Genomic DNA, 20,902 nt, shown 5'->3' with positions numbered 1-20,902 from the left:
TCTGTGGACTTGAGATTGACTGCAATGGATTGCACAAAACACAGGACAAAATCAAGGCAGGCACCACAATCACAAAATATCACAGAAGTGAGATCTTTCACGGGACTGATCAATTACTACAGAAGATTCCTCCCAAACCTTTCAGCAGTATTCCAGCCTCTAAATCAGCTCCTGGAAAAGAATAGGACATGGCGGTGGACAGAGCAGTGTGAAAATGCATTTCTGGAGGCAAAACGGCTCATAACATCTGAACAGGTCCTGATGCATTACGACCCTGAAATGCCAGTGAAGTTGGCTTGTGATGCGTCCCCTTATGGATTAGGGGCAGCCCTTTCACACACACCGAAAGATGGGTCAGAGAGGCCAGTTGCATTTGCGTCACGAACATTGAATGATGCAGAGAAAAACTACTCACAAATCGACAAAGAAGCACTGGCACTAGTGTGGGGAGTCAAGAAATTCCACGCATACCTATATGGCAATCGTTTCACACTGGTTACAGATCACCAGCCGTAGCTTTCCATTTTCAGTCCAAAGAAAGGCATTCCGGCAATGACAGCAGCCAGGTTACAGCGATATGCCCTGTTCCTTGCCAGTCATATGTATGACATTGAGTTTAAGCCGTCATCCCTCAAACACAAATGCAGATGGATTATCCAGACTGCCGTGTACATGAGAAAGACAAAGGAGGGTGGATGCAGTGGACATGTTCCATACCGCTCAGCTCAAGGCCCTACCAGTCACAAGCACAGTTATCAAACAGGAGACAAGGAAAGATGTGACCTTGTCAAAAGTGTACACCTACACCATGTCAGGATTGCCAGCTACTGGCAGAAAGGAGCTGACTCCGTATTTCCAGCGGAGAAACGAAATTACAACGTACCAAGGATGTTTGATGTGGGGAATGAGAGTCATGATACCCCAGAAATGCCAACATCTAGTCTTGCAGCAACTACATGAAGGTCATGTTGGAATTGTCCAAATGAAGCTGCTCGCAAGGAGCCACTTCTGGTGGCCAGGTCTGGACCAACAGATAGAAAATATGGCAAAGAACTGTAGCGGACGTTTGGAAACCCTTCACATGCCTGCTCCTGTCCCAGTACACCCATGGGAATGGCCCGCAGAGCCATGGCAGATAATTCATGTGGACTACGCTGGTCCCTTTGAAAAGCACATGTTTCTGGTTATAGGTGATGCCCATTCCAAATGGCCAGAGGTGTTTTGCACTGACTCCTCCACCTCAGCTCAGACGATAGAGTGTCTCAGAACAACGTTTGCACGCTTCGGTTTGCCACTGCAGCTGGTAAGTGACAACGCGCAAGCTTTTGTAAGTGATGAGTTTACAAGATTCATTTCAGTAAATGGAATCAAACACTCAACCTCAGCTCCATACTACCCTGCCACCAATGGGTTGGCAGAACGCTTTGTGAAAACCCTAAAGCAAGGACTCTGTGCAGCAAAACGAGATGAAGGGACTTTGCAAACAAAACTGGCCAAGTTCCTGGCCTCCTACCGAAACGCACACAGCTGGACATCATGAAGCCAAACAGGCGTAATGAAGTGCTGAACAAACAAGCCAAGATGCTCTCCGGTGGCCGGGAGCGTCATCTCCAAACAGGACAGGAAGTGATGGTGCGAGACTACAGAAGAGGAGGGAAATGGACAAGAGGGGCCGTACACACACAAACGGGACCCAGAACTTACCAGGTTCAAGTGAGCCCAGACATAATGTGGCGGCGTCACATTAACCAAATGCATTCCACGGAAAACAGCACAACAATCGAGAGAGAACATGCACAGAGAGCTCCTGAGAGTGACACACAAGGAACTGTAGAGGACGGTGGGGCAGTAGAGAGACCCCAGGCTGAAAGAAGGGAACGTGTTGATGAAGGTACTGCTATAGCAGACGCTATAATGGAACAATCTGAGGATGTTCAGGAGCCTCCAGACAATCCGAGGCGCTACCCAGAACGAAGGCACCGTCCACCAGACAGACTAGACTTATAACCAAAACGAACTGTTCAAGTTCAAATTAAAAGATGCAAATAACTACAACAAGTTCTGGGAAATGTTTCATTTGTGGTTTGGTAAAAGTAACTCTGATTGTATAAGAGAAGGAATGTTATGTTCTGTTAATTACTGATGTCCCCTTTAAGGATGGAGCACCCTTGGTCATGCGCATTATTGTTCTATGTTATTCTGGTACTAACTAGTTTGAGTAAATGTGAAGCTCCAGTTCAATTGCTTGTATTCAGAGTCTTTCTTATTACATAAATAAGTACTAAGTGTTAAGACACTACAAGGACTATTCAACGCTGGTCTGACCAATCGGAATCCATCCTTCAAGATTGTTTTGATCACGCGGACTGGGATGTGTTCCGGGTAGCCTCCGATAATAACACCGACGAATATACTGATACGGTGACTGAGTTTATCAGGAAGTGCATAGGAGATGTTCTACCCAATGTGACTATTAAAACCTACCCTAACCAGAAATTGTGGATAGATGGCAGCATTCCCCAAATGGAAAACGCAAACCACCGCATTTAACCATGACAAGGTGACTGGGAACATGGCAGAATAGTGTAGTTATTGTGTAGTTATGATTGCATGGCAATCAAACAGGCAAAACGGCAGTATAGAGACAAAGTGGAGTCCATATATTTATATATTCTTAATTCCATTCCTTTACATAGATTTGTGTGTATTCGGTATATGTTGTGAAATTGTTAGATATTACTTGTTAGATATTACTGCACTGTCGGAGCTAGAAACACAAGCATTTCACTACACCCACAATAACATCTGATAAACACGTGTATGTTATTTGATTTTAAAATGTTATTTGATTTGATTTATCATTCTCCATATACCTTATATTCCAATGCATCCAACATTATGCATGCCCACCATGGTATTGGGCAGCTATCTGTTATTTGAGAACTCATCTGGTTTAGAAATCAAACACTTGTTTTTATTGCAGAGCACATTTTTCAACTGTTTTTGGAGAAGATTGTATTGCAAGTTATGCTATATGTGTAGCTATGCCATAAGTATAGGCTAATATGCATATGCAGCTGTTGGTTTTAAGCCTCCGTGCTTTTACACCTACATTGTTTGCTGTTTGGGGTTTTAGGCTGGGTTTCTGTACAGCACTTTGAGATATCAGCTGATGTACGTACGAAGGGCTATATAAATAAATTTGATTTGATTTGATTTGATTCTAGCATACACACATCTTTCTATCCACATGCCTTTATTTGGGTTACCATGCAAAGTATATGGATGTTTCTTTAAGCCTGCAGCTTAAACTTATATACTTATATACTTATATACTTGAAATTGACATATAAATATGCCAAAACATGATTCAACAATTTAATTCACTGAGAGATAGCTAACGAAAAACACAAATTAACATTTACAGTAGCTAGCTGGCTACTCTGTAACATTGGCTAGCTTTCAATACATTGGCTAAATGGTCAACGGAGTTACCTCTTCATATGATCAAGACCATTCGTATTGCATGCTGCTTATTTCAAGTGCACTCGAAAACAGATATTTATGATATTTCAGTCTAGGACTCCGACCACAAAACCTGACTCAATAGGGGAGGGTCCGCGTGGGCATATATGATGGGTGACGCAGGGTGTCGGGGGCGGCTCCGGTGCTGGGTGCATCGCCGGAAGCTCCGGACTGTGGGTTGTCGCTGGAGGCCCCGGACCGTGGATCGTCACCGGAGGCCCCGGACCATGGATTGCCGCCGGAGGAACCGGACCGTAGATCGTAGCAGGAGGCTCTGGACTGAAAACCCCTGCTGAAGGCTCCGGACCGCCAACCGTCAATGGAAGCTCCGGACCGCCGACCATCTCAGGAGGTTCTGGACTGTAGACCGTCTCAGGAGGTTCCGGACTGTGGACCGTCTCAGGAGGTTCCGGACTGTGGACCGTCTCAGGAGGTTCCGGACTGTGAAATGTCGCCGGAAGCTCTGGACTAGAAACTGTTACCGGAAGCTCTGGACTGAGAACTGTCGCCGGACGCTCTGGACTGTGGAGGTGCACTGGAGGCCTGATGCGTGAGACCGGTACAGGTGGCACCGGACTGACACGCACCTCAGGGCGAGTGTGGGGAGGAGGCACAGGATGTACTGGACTGTGGAGGCGCACTGGAGACTTGATGAGTGGGACCGGTACACGTGGCACCAGGCTGATGACACGCACCTCAGGGCGAGTGCGGGGAGTAGGCACAGGACGCACTGGACTGTGGAGGCGCACTGGAGGTCTGGAGTGCAGAGCTGGCACAACCCTTCCTGACTGGATGCTCACTCCAGCCCGGCAAGTGCGGGAAGCTAGCACAGGACGCACTGGGCTATGAAGGCGCACTGAGGATGTCGTGAGTAGAGCTGGCGCAGGATATCCTGGGCCAAAGAGAGGCATGCTCACTCCAGCCTGGCAAGTGCGGGAAGCTAGCACAGGACGCACTGGGCTATGAAGGCGCACTGAGGATGCCGTGAGTAGAGCTGGCGCAGGATATCCTGGGCCGAAGAGACACATGCTCACTCCAGCCTGGCAAGTGCGGGAAGCTAGCACAGGACGCACTGGACTGTGGAGGCGCACTGGAGGTCTAGAGCGCTGAGCAGGCACAATCCGTCCTGGCTGAATGCCCAATTTGGCACTGCAGGGAGCTGGAACAGAACGCGCCAGGCTATGAATTCATACTGGAGACACCGTGCGCATCACTGCATGACACAGTGCCTGACCAGTCACACGCTCCCCACGGTAAGCACAAGGAGTTGGCTGAGGTCTGAACCCTGACTCCGCCAATCTCCCTGTGTGCCACCCCCCAATATTTTTTTGCGGCTGCCTCTCGTGCTTGCTTCGTTGAGCTAACTCCTCGTATCGTCGCCATTCGCTGCCTCTATCTCCTCCTTCAGACGGCAATACTCCCCGGCCTGCGTCCAGGGTCCATTACCATCAAAATCTCCTCCCAAGTCCACTCCTCCTGTACACGCTGCTGGTCCATTTTTGGTGGGATCTTCTGTCACGATCGTCGTATGAGTGAGACCAAGGCGCAGCGTAGTATGCGTACATTCTCTTTTAATAAATGAAAATCCGTAAAAAATCTACAAAATCAACGACCGAAACGTGAAGCTATACAAATAGTGCTGATAGGCAACTAAACATAGACAAGATACCACGAAACACAAAGGGGAAATGACTGCCTAAATATGATCCCCAATCAAAGACAACGATAAACAGCTGTCTCTGATTGGGAACCATATCAGGCCAACATAGAAATACAAAAAACCTAGATGACCCACCCAAGTCACTATCATGCCCCAACCACCACAGAGAATAAACAGCTTACTATGGTCAGGGCTTGACAGCCACTGACACATAATGTAGGTTGGGGTAAAGTGACTAGGCAACAGGATAGATATAGAGCAGTAGCAGCAGCATAAGTGATGAGTCAAAAGTGTTGGTGCAAAGGGGGGGGTATAGCGAAATTCTTGTGTTCCTAGCTCCAACAGTGCAGTAGTACATTATCTAACAATTCACAACAACACACAAATCTAAACGTAGATGTATAAATGTTTAAATATTAGATATTAGTTCAAGGTCCTGTTGGCTACAGAATTGGTGCATCGGTACCGCTTGGTAGCAGAGAGAACAGTCTATGACTTGGGTGACTGGAGGGACATTTTTTAGGGCATTCCTCTGACACAGTCTGGTATAAAGGTCCTGGATAGGGATGTACTGGACCGTACACACTAACCTCTGTAGCGCCTTGCGGTTGCTATACCTAGCGCTGATGCAGACAGTCAAGATGCTCTCAATGATGCAGCTGTAGAACTTTGAGGATCTGCCAGCCAATGTTCAGTTTGACCGGGCGACCAGCTCTGAGAAGAGTTTTGGTGGTTCCAGACTTATACCATTTAAGAATGATGGAGGCCACTGTGTTCTTGGGGACCTTCAATCCTGCAGAAATGTTTTGGTACCCTTCCCCAGATCTGTGCCTCGACACAATCCTATCTCAGAGCTCTAAGGACACTTCCTTCGACCTCATGGCTTGGTTTTTGCTCTGGCATGCACTGTCAACTGTGGGACCTTATATAGACAGGTGTGTGCCTTTCCAAATTATGTCCAATCAATTGAATTTACAACAGGTGGACTCCAAGTTGTAGAAACATCTCAAGGATGATACATGGAAACAGGATGCACCTGAGCTCAATTTCGAGTCTCATAGCAAAGGGTCTGAATACTAATGTAAATAAGGTACTTCTGTTTTTAACTTTTTATACATTTGCAAAAATTTCTAAATTCCAGTTCTTGCTTTGTCATAATGGGGTATTGTGTGTAGATTAATTTTAGAATAAGTCTGTAAAGTAACATAATGTGAAAAGGTCAAGAGGTCTGAATACTTTCTGAGTGCACTCTTTTTACCACAATGCTGGACATTTCTCTCCTCTGTTTCATTAACAAAGCAAAAACAATAACAGAGGTGCTGGGAGTCAAAGGTGACACTGTTTCACCTTATGCGGATTCCAGCTTTAACCCATAAGAAGTCTTACTAAATAGTTAATCAAATAGCTACCCGGACTATCTATATTGACCCACTTTGCACTAACTCTTTTGACTTATCACATATGCTGCTGCTATTGTGTATTATCTATCCTGTTGCCTACTCACTTTACCCCTACCTACTGTATATGTACATACTGTATCTACCTCAATTACCTCGTACCCCTGCACATTGACTTGGCTATATACACGGGGTACCAGTACCAAGTTACTCATTGTGTATTTATTCCTCATGTCATTATTATTATTATTATTATCATTATATGTTTCTCTCTGCATTATAGGGAAGGGGCCCGTAAGTAAGCATTTCACTGTTAGTCTACACTTGTTGTTTACAAAGCATGTGACAAATAACATTTGACCGAGTTGACTACTTCAAAATGGTGAAAGTCCTAAATGGTGCAGGCCATGCTAAAATAGGCTTTGTGGCAAGTGCACCCTCTATCCAACTCTATGAACTGAGACAATCTTCCATCTTTTAATATGATCTTCAGTAGATCCACGACTGGCTCCCAATCACAGAGGCAGCATCCTAATTTCCTTCCCTGGCGGATATGAACTCCTCACCCAGAACAGGCCTCAATCTTATCAACGTTTGGGAATCAATGAACACAGAGTTCATTGCGCCATGCCTTTGATACTAGCTTTGGAAATAAATCATCACAGAGACAATGACAAAACAGAGCATATTGCACAGAGTACTTGGTATCATGGTTGTATTCTGAGACCCTCATATAGGCAATATTCTTCTTTGGAGATGTTATCTTGTTGTTACCTAGTTGTGCCATGCTTTTTCATGATTTGGTGGGTTCCCTTATGCTCAGATAGTGGGTTGTTGTCTGTATGCATCCAGTGGCTACTGAGTTCTGCAGTAGCTGACTTTGTTTCCCATGGAAGTTGTGCATAATAATAATAAAAATCCGTATTTATTTGAAGTAATCAGATGCAATGAAGATGTTGACACATTGTATTATCAAGAGTCTGATGCATTGCACCATCATGCTTTAGTTTGTGCTTATTTCCAACATCACTCCGCAAATGGGTTCGAAAATTAGAATGAAAATACAATAAAATCAGTGGCGTAGGGCAGTTTTGCTGGGCCCCCTCAAGGTTCGAGTAAAGCACATTTTACCATGAGGCTGAGAGAAAGTGTTGTTTTATAGGTCAGGGATTCTTGAAAGATGGGACAATCTCAACTTTTTCCCCACGAGTATTTGTCTTAATATTAGCAACATTTTCGATATATATTTTGAAAAACCAAAGTTTCAACTATCACTATCACGTCATGTAAAGGAACAAACTCCAAATTAATTATAAAATAAAAAAACATAAAACGAAAACTAACTGGATTTATGTCAACTCCGTCAGACACCATAAAAGGCTTTTCATTTTTACAATTATCATCCAACAAGTGTTTAAAGGCCTTGTTTAAAGGATTGTTTAATTCTAACATTAGATCATTCAAATACTGTATGTAATACAAATCTCAAAACGTATTTTGTTTTGTTTTATAGCACTATTAAATGTTCCAGGGCAAATGTCTTTAGCCTTTTGGCATGTTTTTCTAGATTTAGAACCTAAAGCAGACATTATCCCTGAGCTCTAGCACAGCACAAACTTCAATTGTTTAAGCATTCTGTATGTCGCAGGTCAGTGATTAAAATCTGGTTTCAGAATATTGACAAAAAAAATGTATCTTTAGGGGGTTAGCCATCAGTTACGAGTTGATAACAGATACTCAAACACAGACGTATTTTTGCATCTAAAAATCTAAAGTTCAATAAAAACATTTGTCAAATATGGAAAATCCGTCACTGAAAAATCCCCAATAAAAACATAACCATTCTGTCAGATATTTTGACACTCAGATGGAGTTGACATTAGACAGAAATCTAATGGAGTTAATGTTTCACGGAGTTGACAAATTATCATTTTTCTTCTTCATTCAAGTGGTATGCACAGTAAGCAATTTATTCTTTCCCTCAGTTGCTTTATGACTCTAAACGTAATGAAACATTTGAACCAAAATTCATATTCTATCATAATCTACCAAGCAGAAGGAATTGAAAGTTTATAGTTGTGACCATGGTGATTCCAATATTGTTTGTTTAAATCTATCAATAGTAGAGAACTTTACAGACCATTAGTGGTCTTGTAGAACTACAGTACATGTATTGAGGACATGAATAAGGCGTCCTTATGGTATAGCTGACCCTGCTCGTTCTTGATGAAGTTTATATCCATTAGTTAATATCCATTATTGCCTGTTTTTAAAATTTGAAACGTTTTTTTGGAACGTTTAAAATTTGGATGCTTTGCTCCAGACAAGGGCATTTCCAGGCATAGAGCCGACATGGAACTTAATAATATTGAAAGTATTTGGAAAATTCCCAAAACTAATATTTTCCTTATAAAATTCCCCTAAATGTAAATGCTATGCTTAAATAATGCAACGAATTAAAAATAAATGTATATTTATAAAAATGAAATTTTACTGCTTGAAATGATGATCAAGAGTCGCTGAGCTAATTTCTTGCTATTCTACACACATTTTTTTCATGGGGCTTCTGAGTTCCCCTGTGGGGCGTGTGCTATGCCAGTGAGTAAAATATGAAATGTGTGAACAATAATGTGTTTCTTAATTTCACCTCAAAGACACAGACCATTTGAACAAAAATAGTTTAATGGTAGATGTACCCGCTATGGTCACTGACATATAAGTTACAATAGCTGACAGCGATACAATTGTTTCTTCCAATTCAAATAACAAATAAGTATTTTCCCATAACATTAAATACAATTAAAGACTTTATAGTACATAATACGCAAGACTTTGTACACACCTGAACTGTGTTGTGCGATACATTTTAGGCCACAAAATTTTGGAAGGTGCCCCAAGAGTTTCTCCCTCATGCTGCGAATCATGAATATACTCTGACAAGACACAGATATATCAGTAATCTATTTAAACTTCCCTATTCCTTATACTTCATTATTTACTCTTTCTATAAACTCTTCCTGGTCCGATTCGTTAATTATTTTCCTGTAAACTCTATTCCCTCTGTGCCTGTCGAGCTTCTTCACAGTTTGTACTTTCTGTAACTCCAGTGACTTACTGTGCTCTTGACCTATTGCGCCTACTTCCCAAGCCACTCAATAATCAAATGGGGGGAAATTATATTTTATAATAATAGGAGCAGTTAACATTCTATACTTCATCGTGTCCATAATTCAGTAACATGTACATGTTTGTGCTAATATTTTGTGCTGAAGGCCCTCCAGAATTTCATTTAGGTTATTTTTTATTTATTTTTCTCTTTTGGCTTGAACTGGTCTGGCTTGGGGTGAGACATGGTTTGGACTGGGGTAGGGACAGCTGGTCTTAGATCTGCGCTTACAGCAATCACTCCTTCAAAAGAGAAAAGACCCTCCAATATCCACTTACGATGCTCACAACATTAATTCTGGACTGACATGACAAAGATATACATCAGTTGCGAAATAGTCATGCTAGCTCAATGTGGACATCAGACATCTGGCATGGTATCTGATGAGTACAAACAATACAAAACATTGATACAAATGTCTTCACCGAATACAATGGTTAAAAATGTATGGTAGAAAGTTGAGACACAAGAAGTTGGTTGACTGGCTTGATGCCATATTCACAACTGCTTGTATCGAATAACATAAAACAATGCTTACAACAATAGCATGAAGGCATGGTTTGACACAGGAACTGAGAAGTAACAGGGCATTGAGTATCAATACAAGCAACTGACCTGTGTAACAATAACCTTAAGGAAACACATCAGAATACAACTACGGAAGAAATCCACTAATGTGCTTCAGATAGTGCTCTGCCGATTCAATTTGAAAATGTTTCAAAGTGAATTTGAGTATGGGAAATGACTATGTGTTCCAAACATCCAATCTTAAACTGGTTGTAGCAATACAGTGCACAAATAAATCATGTTAACATTACATAAAGGACATTACACTCCAAAATCAAGGGACAGAATGTACTGTATGAGTTACCTGAATCAATTGATGTGTTTCTCATAGATGGATGGCCATTGTTCAATCACATTAAGTGAGCACTAGATGGTTCATTCAAATACACTGAGTTACATACATACCTTCAGTTAAAGTGGGGTTAATAAATCCTTTAAATCAAAAGTTAAAAATATACACTACTACAAAAGTTTTAGAACACATACTCATTCAAGGGTTATTCTTAATTTTTTACTATTTTCTACATTGTATTTTAAGAGTGAAGACATCAAAACTATGAAATAACACCAAGGAAACATGTAGTAACCAAAAAAGCATTTAACAAATGAAAATAAATGTTATTTTTGAGATTGAGATGATTTTTGAGATGATCTCTGCATGTGTATTTCCCACCATAAAGCATGGAGGAGGAGGTGTTATGGTGTGGGGGTGCTTTGCTGGTGACACTGTCTGTGATTTATTTCGAATTCACACTAAACCAGCATGGCTACCACAGCATTCTGCAACGATACGCCATCCCATCTGGTTTGGGCTTAGTGGGACTATCATTTGTTTTTCAACAGGACAATTACCCAACACACCTCCAGGTTGTTTAATGGCTATTTTACCAAGAAGGAGAGTGATGGAGTGCTGCATCAGATGACCTGAACGTCACAATCCCCCGACTTCAACCAAATTGAGATGGTTTGGGATGAGTTGGACCGCAGAGTGAAGGAAAAGAAGCCAACAAGTGCTCAGCATATGTGGGAACTCCTTCAAGATTGTTGGGAAAGCTGGTTGAGAGAATGCCAATCGTTTTGCAAAGCTTTTATCATTGCAAAGGGTGGCTATTTGAAGAATCTCAAATATAAAATATATTTTGATTTGTTTAACACTTTTTTGGTTACTATGGGATTCCATGTTATTTCATAGTTTTGATGTCTTCACTATTCTTATGTAGAAAATAGTAAAAACAAAGAAAATCCCTTGAATGAGTAGGTGTTCTAAAACTTTTTGACCGGTAGTGTAGTTATCTAGATTTGGATGATTGTCTGAGGAGCATACCAAAACTTGATGAAAATATGACTCTTTTGTCTGTTTCCTGACTCCTCTTTTTGTTAGCTTAATCCAGGTCTATTGAATACTGAAGAACAAAATAGGTTAAAAAAATCAAATACAAAAGGTTAGGTAAGATAAAATGTGAGGATGTTTGAAGTACTCTATACGACTGGAAAGTGGAATAACTGGAATTGAATTACTGGAGAGAGTACAAAGGGATGATACAGTATGAAAATGCATGTAAAATACAAAATATGTACACTGAAGCATACATATAAACCCTATATATATTAACCCTATGTTACCAAGAGTCATGGAACTCTGTCACAAAAGCAATAATGAGTGTAAACATGTAATGTTCCAACTAATAGATTGACTCAGTCATCCTTTGTTGTTTCGACTTCTTCAGCTACTTCGACTGATTCCTTCTCTTCCCGCTCTTCTGGAACAGACATAAAAATCTTCTGGCAGAACAGAGTAAAGATCTCTGAGGAAAGAAAACAGCCATTTCGCATTATTTATTTTTTAGTTGTCTTTAACACTCCGAAGGACACATTTCATTTGCACCAATGGAAAGTTTGCACCATTTTTAGAAGCACATGTGTAACTATTTAAAATTCAATGTTTTTTTAATGTTTTTTCTTCCTTTAAACCTCTTTACTTTTTGTTTTATATAATTTTTGGGAAAAGATGGAATGTTTTTATCTGAGTAAAAAGAAGTAAAACGGTTGGAAACCAATTTAACTGGATGTTAACCTTAGACACAAAACAGTTTGCGAAGTGCAAAAACAGAAATGGCTGCTAATGGTAATATCATATAACCAGTCACAAATGTATCTCCAGCCTTGACAACCCATTACATAAAGGCCTAGTTCACACTCAAGCAATTGATGTATAATGACACATTTGACACATCAGGAGTGATACATTGTGATTTATGAGTTTGCCTCCACATACAGTACATCAGTTGTGCTACCCACATTTGAACTAAGCCAGTAACAGTAACAGAAACCACATGACCAGCTCACCTAGGATCTTCTTTACAACGTGGGGCTTCTTCCACTTGTACCCCAGGAGATAGGCGGGGATACCAGTGAGGATGATCCCACTCCCTATCAGGCACTCAAAGGGAGCTGCCCAGAAGGACACCACGATCATAAAGACACAGCCCAGCACAAACACCACAGGGACCACCAACCAAATCTGCAAGGGAAAATTAGATTCATGTACACAAACCCAACGGTTACAGGATGGAACTAAAAGACACTCGACTTCATATCACTTCAATCGTGCTATCTTGTTGCATGGAAAACATTATTTTTTACTTTCTCCGGTTACTCATTTGAATTGTAACGTTTTAGGTCACCCAACTAAATTCACATAGAAATGTGAGTTATAGATCTGTCATTCTCATTGAAAGCAAGTCTAAGAAGCAGTGGATCTGTTCTATGTGGGCTATTTCTCTGCTTCCCTTTCTTAAGTTTTGTTTTTTTGTACACCAGCTTCAAACTGTAGACCAGCTCCAAACTGCTAAAAATACAATGTTTTTAGTTATGGAAAATATATTTCACAGCAGTTTAGATGCTACACTTATTCTTTTGTCACATAAATTTAAATTAAGCAATTTATTTGAATTTTACCAAACAGGAAATGGTAGAGCAATTTCAACATAGTGCATCTTTAAGTAGACCCTGTTTTATCGTCTTAAAATGCATCCATCCTTTCTCACTTCCTTAAAGTAATCACTGATCTGACATGACATGCAGTAACTGTTGAAAGCAATCCATAGGACATCTGGTGTACACCAATCCAGACATATCAGATCAGTGATTCATTCAAGGAAGGGATAAAGGAAGGATGCATTTGAAGAGTATTCAAACAGGTCTTATTACAGTAACAGTACCTTGATGGGTCTCCTGAGCTCTGGCTTGGTCCAGCGGAGCCACAGCAAGCCGGCAATGGCCATGCCCACACACAGCCAGGTGAAGAAGCTGAACAGGTTGATGACCGAGAAGATGTCCTTGGACAAGGCATACAGCATGGACAGGAAACACTGCAGGGAGACATTTGGCTGATGCATTAAAGCTAATCTATAGTCAAATTGTGGGGTAGGTAATTGCATTCTTGCGTTGTTTATGTACGTTGACTATAAATGTGCCTTTTTTTCTGTAAAATTACCATGACACTTTTTTAAAAGACAATAAAAAATGCATTGCGATGGGAATAACTGCTATTTGGTTACTATGTAAAATGTTGTGATGTACTGTATTTACCAACTAATGATCTATGCCAGATTTATTTGAGTTGATGACTCTGATTTTAGCCTTGCCCAATTGTAAGTTCTCAAATTGGATCTCAAAATTTGAAACCAATTTACATTTTAAACCAATTTAGGGACCAATGGCAGGACTCACCGTGAAAATGAGGGAGGGCACTGGAGTGAAGAGGTCAGTGTGGACCAATCCCAGTGCAGCAGGGAGCTGACCCTCTCGAGCGCCAGCATAAAACAGCCTATGAGACAGACAGGCAAACCCTCATAATTGAGCATTTTGATACAATCTCCAGCCTTTAATTAAAGTATCAAATGACTGGATTAAACACACACAACCACACACAGATCTACACACACTCTTTGCAGAGTTATCTGTGTGTAGAACAGATACAGACCGTGCCGAGGTGAACAGGCTTCCGTTGACCGCTCCGAAGCAGGACAGCCCCACAAAGACAGGGATGAGCCAGGACATCACACCAAGATGGTACTCCCCAAAGATCTGTAATGGGAAAGCGTTACCATTCAATACTCCAATTCACATTCAATCTCTTTATCTTTGCTATTATTATGCTGTCCCCTGTTGCCTTTTTGTTAGCAAAATAAACGACAGGCACATTATGAATGAAAAAGGGAATATCAGTGCACTGTTTTCCTGCTCCCAAAACATGATGTTTTAATAAAGCCATCCTTACCACAGCTACTGCCTCGGACTCGACCATCACACTCGGGGGGATAGTGGTGAAGTAGGCCAGATTGGTCAGTACGTACACCACAGTCACAATGGGCATGGAGATAATGATGGACAGTGGCAGGTTTCTGGAATCAAGGTCAAAGGTCATCAATGGCAGATGATGTCATGGAGAAGCACTCATAATGTGTCAGCCAATCCAATCTGAGGTTATTTGAGTCAACTGTATTTGTGTTTCATTTCATGCAATTTCATGACTGTATTCAATGTGATTATTCTATTGTTAAATTGTATGAATGTGATATTTGAAAAATATTGTATATAAGATTACTAGTACTGTGAATTTCCTGTCATGATCTGTCATTATCACATTGAAAAACACCCTCATGCAGTCAATCGAGGGCAATTAAGCACAATCAAAATGTTAGGACACATGTTACACATAGTGATAGACATATTTACAGGGTAGCTGTGGTAACTCTGTACAATCCTCAATAAAACCTTCACAACACATAACCGACTGAGCACACACTGGTTTAATCAACGTTGTTTCCACGTCATTTCAATTAAATTACATTAAACCAACGTGGAATAGACATTGAGAATTGACGTCTGTGCCCAGTGGGAAGTCACCTCTCCGGATTGATCATTTCCTCTGTCACGTAATTCAAGTAATTCCTAAAGGAGAGGAAACAGAATAGGACGCATTATATAGTACAACAACATTGTATAAAAAAGTATAATATTAGATTATTAAATCAGATTAGTAGCATAACATCGACCTTCTACAGTCTGCAAAACTGGAATTACATTCATAGTATATAAGAAGCATCCTATATGATCAGATTATCTTTATTGGTTGATGAAAGTCAGATGACAAAACCAGGGTCGTATTCACTGGGCACAAAACAGAAGAAAACGGAAGCACAATATTTAAAATTGTCCAATAAGAAGCGCTTGTTCACGCTTTCCATTGCATAACATTTTGAAACATTTTACTATGTTGTAACCTAATATGACTTGGGTGTAAACATGCCCTAAGTTGTGTTGCAAAGGCCTTACCAGCCACCAAAAGCAAAGAGTCCACTGTATAGAGCCAACACAATGTTGTCGACTCCCCATTTGCTGCCTTCAAACGCCAGTTCTGGTGTCAGGTATGGCACATCACCTGTTTAGACAGACAAGAGAGGAGCATTGATATCACTGCTTGGCAAAAGGGACTGACTGCAACAAACTGAGAATATAAACAGTACAGTATATCACATGCATGAATGTTTGCTGCATGGAATATGGTAGATACACACACACACACATGTCCACACACACACAAAGAACATCAACTAAAAAAATCACAATTGTTGCAGTGATTTGGCCCAGTATATTTTGTCGTTGCACACCTGCTACACTCTTAGAAAAAAGGATTCTTCGGCTGTCCCTTTTGAGTTCCAGGTAGAACCCTCTGTGAAAAGAGTTCTACATGGTACCCAAAAGGGTTCTTCCTGGAACCAAAAGGGTTCTACATGGAACCAAAAAGGGTTCTTCAAATGGTTCTCCTATGGGGACAGCTGATGAACCCTTTTAAGTTCCAGATAGCGTATCCCCCCCGAAGACTGTATGTGTGACTATGTTTGACTGAAAGACATGACATTTTGAGAAATAAATGAAAGAAAATATATTTTCTTTGACACAGGCTGCACCCTCCAAACGCCTAACCCTAATTATTCACACAAGGTCCAGTCCAGTGTTGAGCCTACTATAGAGGCCTACACCAGCGAGGGAAGATGCTGTCAGGATTGACTTTATTTTGTGATAAAGAAAAAGGTTGTTTTCTACTCCACTGCCTTGTCTACCGCTTCATTTCAGGTGTAAATGGCATGGCTTCCATTACTTGGAATAGATTTGGAGCATTGCATGGTCCATGTGTTATATCAACTCTGCTTTGCATACTGTACATATGTTTCCCTCTCTCTCTCTCTCTCTCTCTCTCTCTCTCTCTCTCTCTCTCTCTCTCTCTCTCTCTCTCTCTCTCTCTCTCTCTCTCTCTCTCTCTCTCTCTCTCTTTCCTCTCTCTCTCTCTCTCTCGCTCTCTCTCTCTCTCTCAATTTCAATTCAATTCAATTTGCTTTATTGGCATGATGTAACAATGTACATATTGCCATATTGCTCTCTCTCTCTCTCTCTCTCTCTGTCTCTCTCTCTGTCTCTGTCTCTGTCTCGCTCTCTCTCTTGTCCCTGAACAAGCAGGAGGGCGCATACCAATGAAGCATTTGGTCCTTATTGTCCATGTTGGAATATATTAACATCATCTGTAAAGCCAAACAATGAGACTCTTATGAGTTGTGGATATTCGTGGTCATCCTACATCAAAGGCACATTTAAAATAAGATGAAAAGGGTGTTACAACACAGCAAAATGGCAATCTCATCAAGATTTTGGACCAATTCTGGTCCTATCTTTCCTACACTGAGTTTAAAAAATAATCATGAATTATATTTTCCCTCTGTCTTTCTCTTCAACTTTATCATCTGCATAAGAAGAAGATGCTAGAGAGAGGAACCTGAAAAAACAGACAGACACCTCTCAGTTTCAGATGGCAGTGTTTTCGTATTTCCCCCTGTCCTCCTCTCTAGACTTCAGAATCTAAAAAGCACAGCACGACAAGCTCACCGCCTAGTTTCCATGGCAACCCTACATGCAGCACCATGTTAGCCGGCCTGGCAGCGGGACCAGATGTAGTGCGAAGAAAAAGATGGCTGCACATTATATCTCTCGGACGGGTGGGTTGTTTTTACATACAAAGCTATTTTGCTATGAATTCATGAGGTGGGTGCAGATAGCGTACCTTTATAGCAGATAGGTCTATGAACATATTACAATAGAAATATCAAAATCAATTTTAGCTTTACTTTGGTATTTTATAAAGACATTGTTGGTGAAAACCCATATGAATAAAGTACATGTAACTTGCTAAGCCGTGGCAAAATACCTTTAACAAGCACTAACCTATAGACAGGAGGAGAGTGTGTGTCAAACGCGTGTCACACGTACCCACACATACACCAGTACATGTGTGAATTGGGTGTTGACCTTACCTGTACCGATCTGAATGAAACCGAAAACGATGATTATGATCAGGGCCAGGAGCTTTGACGCAGTGAACAAGTCCTGGACCTTGGTGGCAGCCCGCACGCTGATGCAGTTCACAAAGGTCAATGATGCTGAGGGAGGGAAGCGCAAGGGAGAACATCGTTGCACCTCTTAAAGCTAAATTGCATATGTTTTTATTTATTTTATTTCATTCGTGCCATTTGTTATTTTAGAAAATAAATAGAAGTGAAAGAAGATCAGTGGGGAAAAAAGGTCCCTTAACAGCAGGGAGAGTCCAAAATAAGACAAAAAGGAGGCCTGTGTATTGCAGCAATAATACTGTAGTGAATACAGATTTAGCTGTAACAAATATATACTCAAGCAGCTGGCTGAGAAAGACCTGATTGGTCAATGTGTGTTACAGTTTGTGTCAGTATTTGTATACAGTTCACTATATATAAAAAAGTATTATCTCTGCAATGTACAGGCCACCCGATTCTGGTGGCAGTGCTGGTTATACTCACTGAGGCAGAGGCAAGCGATGAGCTTGGCGGCGCTGTCAGGCACACTGCAGTTTGGGTAGAGGGGCTTGAGCAGGTAGGTGGCGAACACCAGCGACACCACGTACTGGGAGGATGGCCTGATGATCAGCATCTCCACCCACAGCTTGAGGAAGGCGGCCAGCTCGCCGTACACCTACAATACAATACAGTACAACTTTTTTAATCCATTTGTGAACAACAGAGATTTGGCTTCTGCATATCTCAACCGCTCCAGATGCAGTAGCACACACACACACACACACACACACACACACACACACACACACACACACACACACACACACACACACACACACACACACACACACACACACACACACACACACACACACACACACACACACACACACGTACCTCCAGGATGTAGGTGTAGTCTCCACCCGACTTGGTGATGGTGGTGCCCAGCTCGGCGTAGCACAGGGCACCCATGGTGGACACCACACCGCACACGGCCCACACCACCAGCGACAGACCGGCCGAGCCAGCCTCCTTTACCACCCCTGTGGGCGTGATGAAGATGCCCGAGCCGATGATGGTGCCGATGATCATGCCCACGCCATTGAAGAGCGTGATGCTGCGCTTCAGCTCGATCTTGCCGCCTGCTGCTTTGGCTGGGGAGGAGGCATCTGCAGTAGGGGTGGTGGCTGCCACGGTGCCTGTGTCGGTAATGGTGGATTGGGACGGAGGCTTGGATGGATGCTTGTCCGGTGAAGGAGGCTTGTCTGGGTTGTCGGGAACCGCCTCAGCTGCAGGTGGAGGAAAAGGGTGTAGGAGGAAGGGGGAATAGAGGAGAGTTCACGAGAAGGGATTGTTGGCACACTGATAGTCCAGGAGTAGCACATGGACTTTACATGCCCCTGTATTGTAAATAGACTGAAGGCTATGCCATAAAGGGAAAGTAAGAGGATGCAAGCAGCATGGGGGGGGGTCATAACATATCCCCGCAAGGAAACACATTATATTAGAAAACCCATACCACCTCACTGAGTAATAGCCTGATAGCTGTGCATGACAAATACATATATATATATCCATAAATGCATGCTTCCTCTGCTGCACCAGATCATGCAGCAGCCTATGAGCGACTGATGCAACCCTGCACCATGTGGTGTCTAGGCTAGGCTACAGTGTGTGTGTGTGTGTGTGTGTGTGTGTGTGTGTGTGTGTGTGTGTGTGTGTGTGTGTGTGTGTGTGTGTGTGTGTGTGTGTGTGTGTGTGTGTGTGTGTGTGTGTGTGTGTGTGTGTGTGTGTGTGTGTGTGTGTGTGTGTGTGTGTGTGTGTGTGTGAGTGTGTGTGTTATTCTGTAGCGGTGTACCTACCCTCCATCTTCTCCTGGCCCTCGGCTGCCTTCTTCAAGCTCTCCAGGCTGCTCTGTGATTTCAGCTCTGGCTCTGCCATCCTGTCTTCCTTTAGCCCCCTTCTCTCTCCTTTTCCTTCCTTCCTTTCTTTTTTCTCTCTTCCTCCTCCCTACACTTCCCCTCAACTGTCTCTCACTCTCTCTGTCTTTCTCACACCTCTCTCTTTCTCTACTCCGATGTCTACCTCCTTCTTTTACCCTCACACGCTCTCTCTCTCGTACACTCGGTCTCTCTCTCGCTCTCTCCCTCTATCTCTATCTCTCATCCCCTTTCTCTCCCTCTCGCCAGTGTGATACTGTAGTGCAGGAGAGGAGGCAGCAGACCTAGTGTGGTGCTTGATGTGGTGATAGTGATGCTGCTACCTAGCCTACGCCCACTTATGATGAATGATGGGAGAGATAGAGAGCTCAGCTCAGAGAGGGTGGAACTAGGTCATTGTCAGCTTTTGGGCTGTGTGTGTGTGCGTGCATGCGTGTGGCTATGTACTTTGATGCGAGCGTGACACATGGACAAAGGATGCAAAAGCTACGGCACTCCATCTAGTGGCCATGATGGGAAAAGCCAATGTCTTTGTTCTCTCTCCCTTGCTGAAAGATTATTGGGGGAAATAGAATTGGTGCAAATAGAGTGGATGAACATTTATTTGATGGAGTATAAAGCTTAAGAAAGCACTGTCCAAATACATACAGGGAGCTACTGTATTTCCCTTGGGGTACAATCCTTGCTTCTTACTCTTTGACCCACCTACCAATGACTACAAGGGATATGGAGGTAACCAAACATTTTAACCCCTAATAATATATGGATACGTGTGATGATTGAATGTGACATTGAAACCTTGGCTGTGATATTCTGAGTCATCAAGCTGCGTGTGTTTTACTTATCTCCACTAGATGGCAGTCTAACATATGCATTCACCTAGATAACCTGATTATGCATTTCTGTTTTGCTGGGCCGCATAAGTATGTTTTCACCAATGGTACATTTTCATAAAAGTGCATTCTGAGAATGAGCCCCGTTCTGTTCATGCGCTAGTATTACTTGCATTTCTATCGCACTGACAAAGGAGACTCGTGAGAACCAAGCTCCGTCCCATGGAACATCTTAGCCACAAATGGTAACGCACAAGCCGGGTAACTGCGAACCAACGCAGGGCACTTTCTGCCATGTGTCCGGGGACTTTCCCCTAGGCATGAATGGAGAAACTTCGTTCTCAGCGAGTAGCCTAGTCAACAAGCCTTCTGAATGCCCGTATGTTGACTAGCGACTAAAATATTTATAAAGGTTGAAGTAGTCATACA

At 42.2% G+C, this 20,902-nt stretch overlaps 1 protein-coding gene across 1 annotated transcript; it reads right to left on the bottom strand.

The window, feature by feature from the left end:
- Positions 1 to 11,184: 11,184 nt before the first annotated feature.
- On the bottom strand, positions 11,185 to 19,946 carry LOC124031886 (large neutral amino acids transporter small subunit 1-like). Its single transcript, XM_046343679.1, has 12 exons — positions 19,563 to 19,946; positions 18,598 to 18,989; positions 18,205 to 18,376; positions 17,686 to 17,811; positions 15,656 to 15,761; positions 15,227 to 15,271; positions 14,598 to 14,721; positions 14,301 to 14,404; positions 14,048 to 14,144; positions 13,537 to 13,686; positions 12,662 to 12,836; positions 11,185 to 12,120 (listed from the first exon to the last, which is right to left on the bottom strand). Exons 1-12 carry the CDS (start codon positions 19,639 to 19,641, stop codon positions 12,011 to 12,013), a joined length of 1,680 nt encoding a protein of 559 aa, XP_046199635.1. The 5' UTR covers positions 19,642 to 19,946; the 3' UTR covers positions 11,185 to 12,010.
- Positions 19,947 to 20,902: the final 956 nt, after the last annotated feature.

Source organism: Oncorhynchus gorbuscha, linkage group LG03 (assembly GCF_021184085.1).
Source record: "Oncorhynchus gorbuscha isolate QuinsamMale2020 ecotype Even-year linkage group LG03, OgorEven_v1.0, whole genome shotgun sequence".
Classification (NCBI taxonomy): Eukaryota; Metazoa; Chordata; class Actinopteri; order Salmoniformes; family Salmonidae; genus Oncorhynchus; species Oncorhynchus gorbuscha.
Note: the sequence above shows the minus strand (reverse complement) of the source record. Positions and strands in the feature narration are given on the sequence as shown.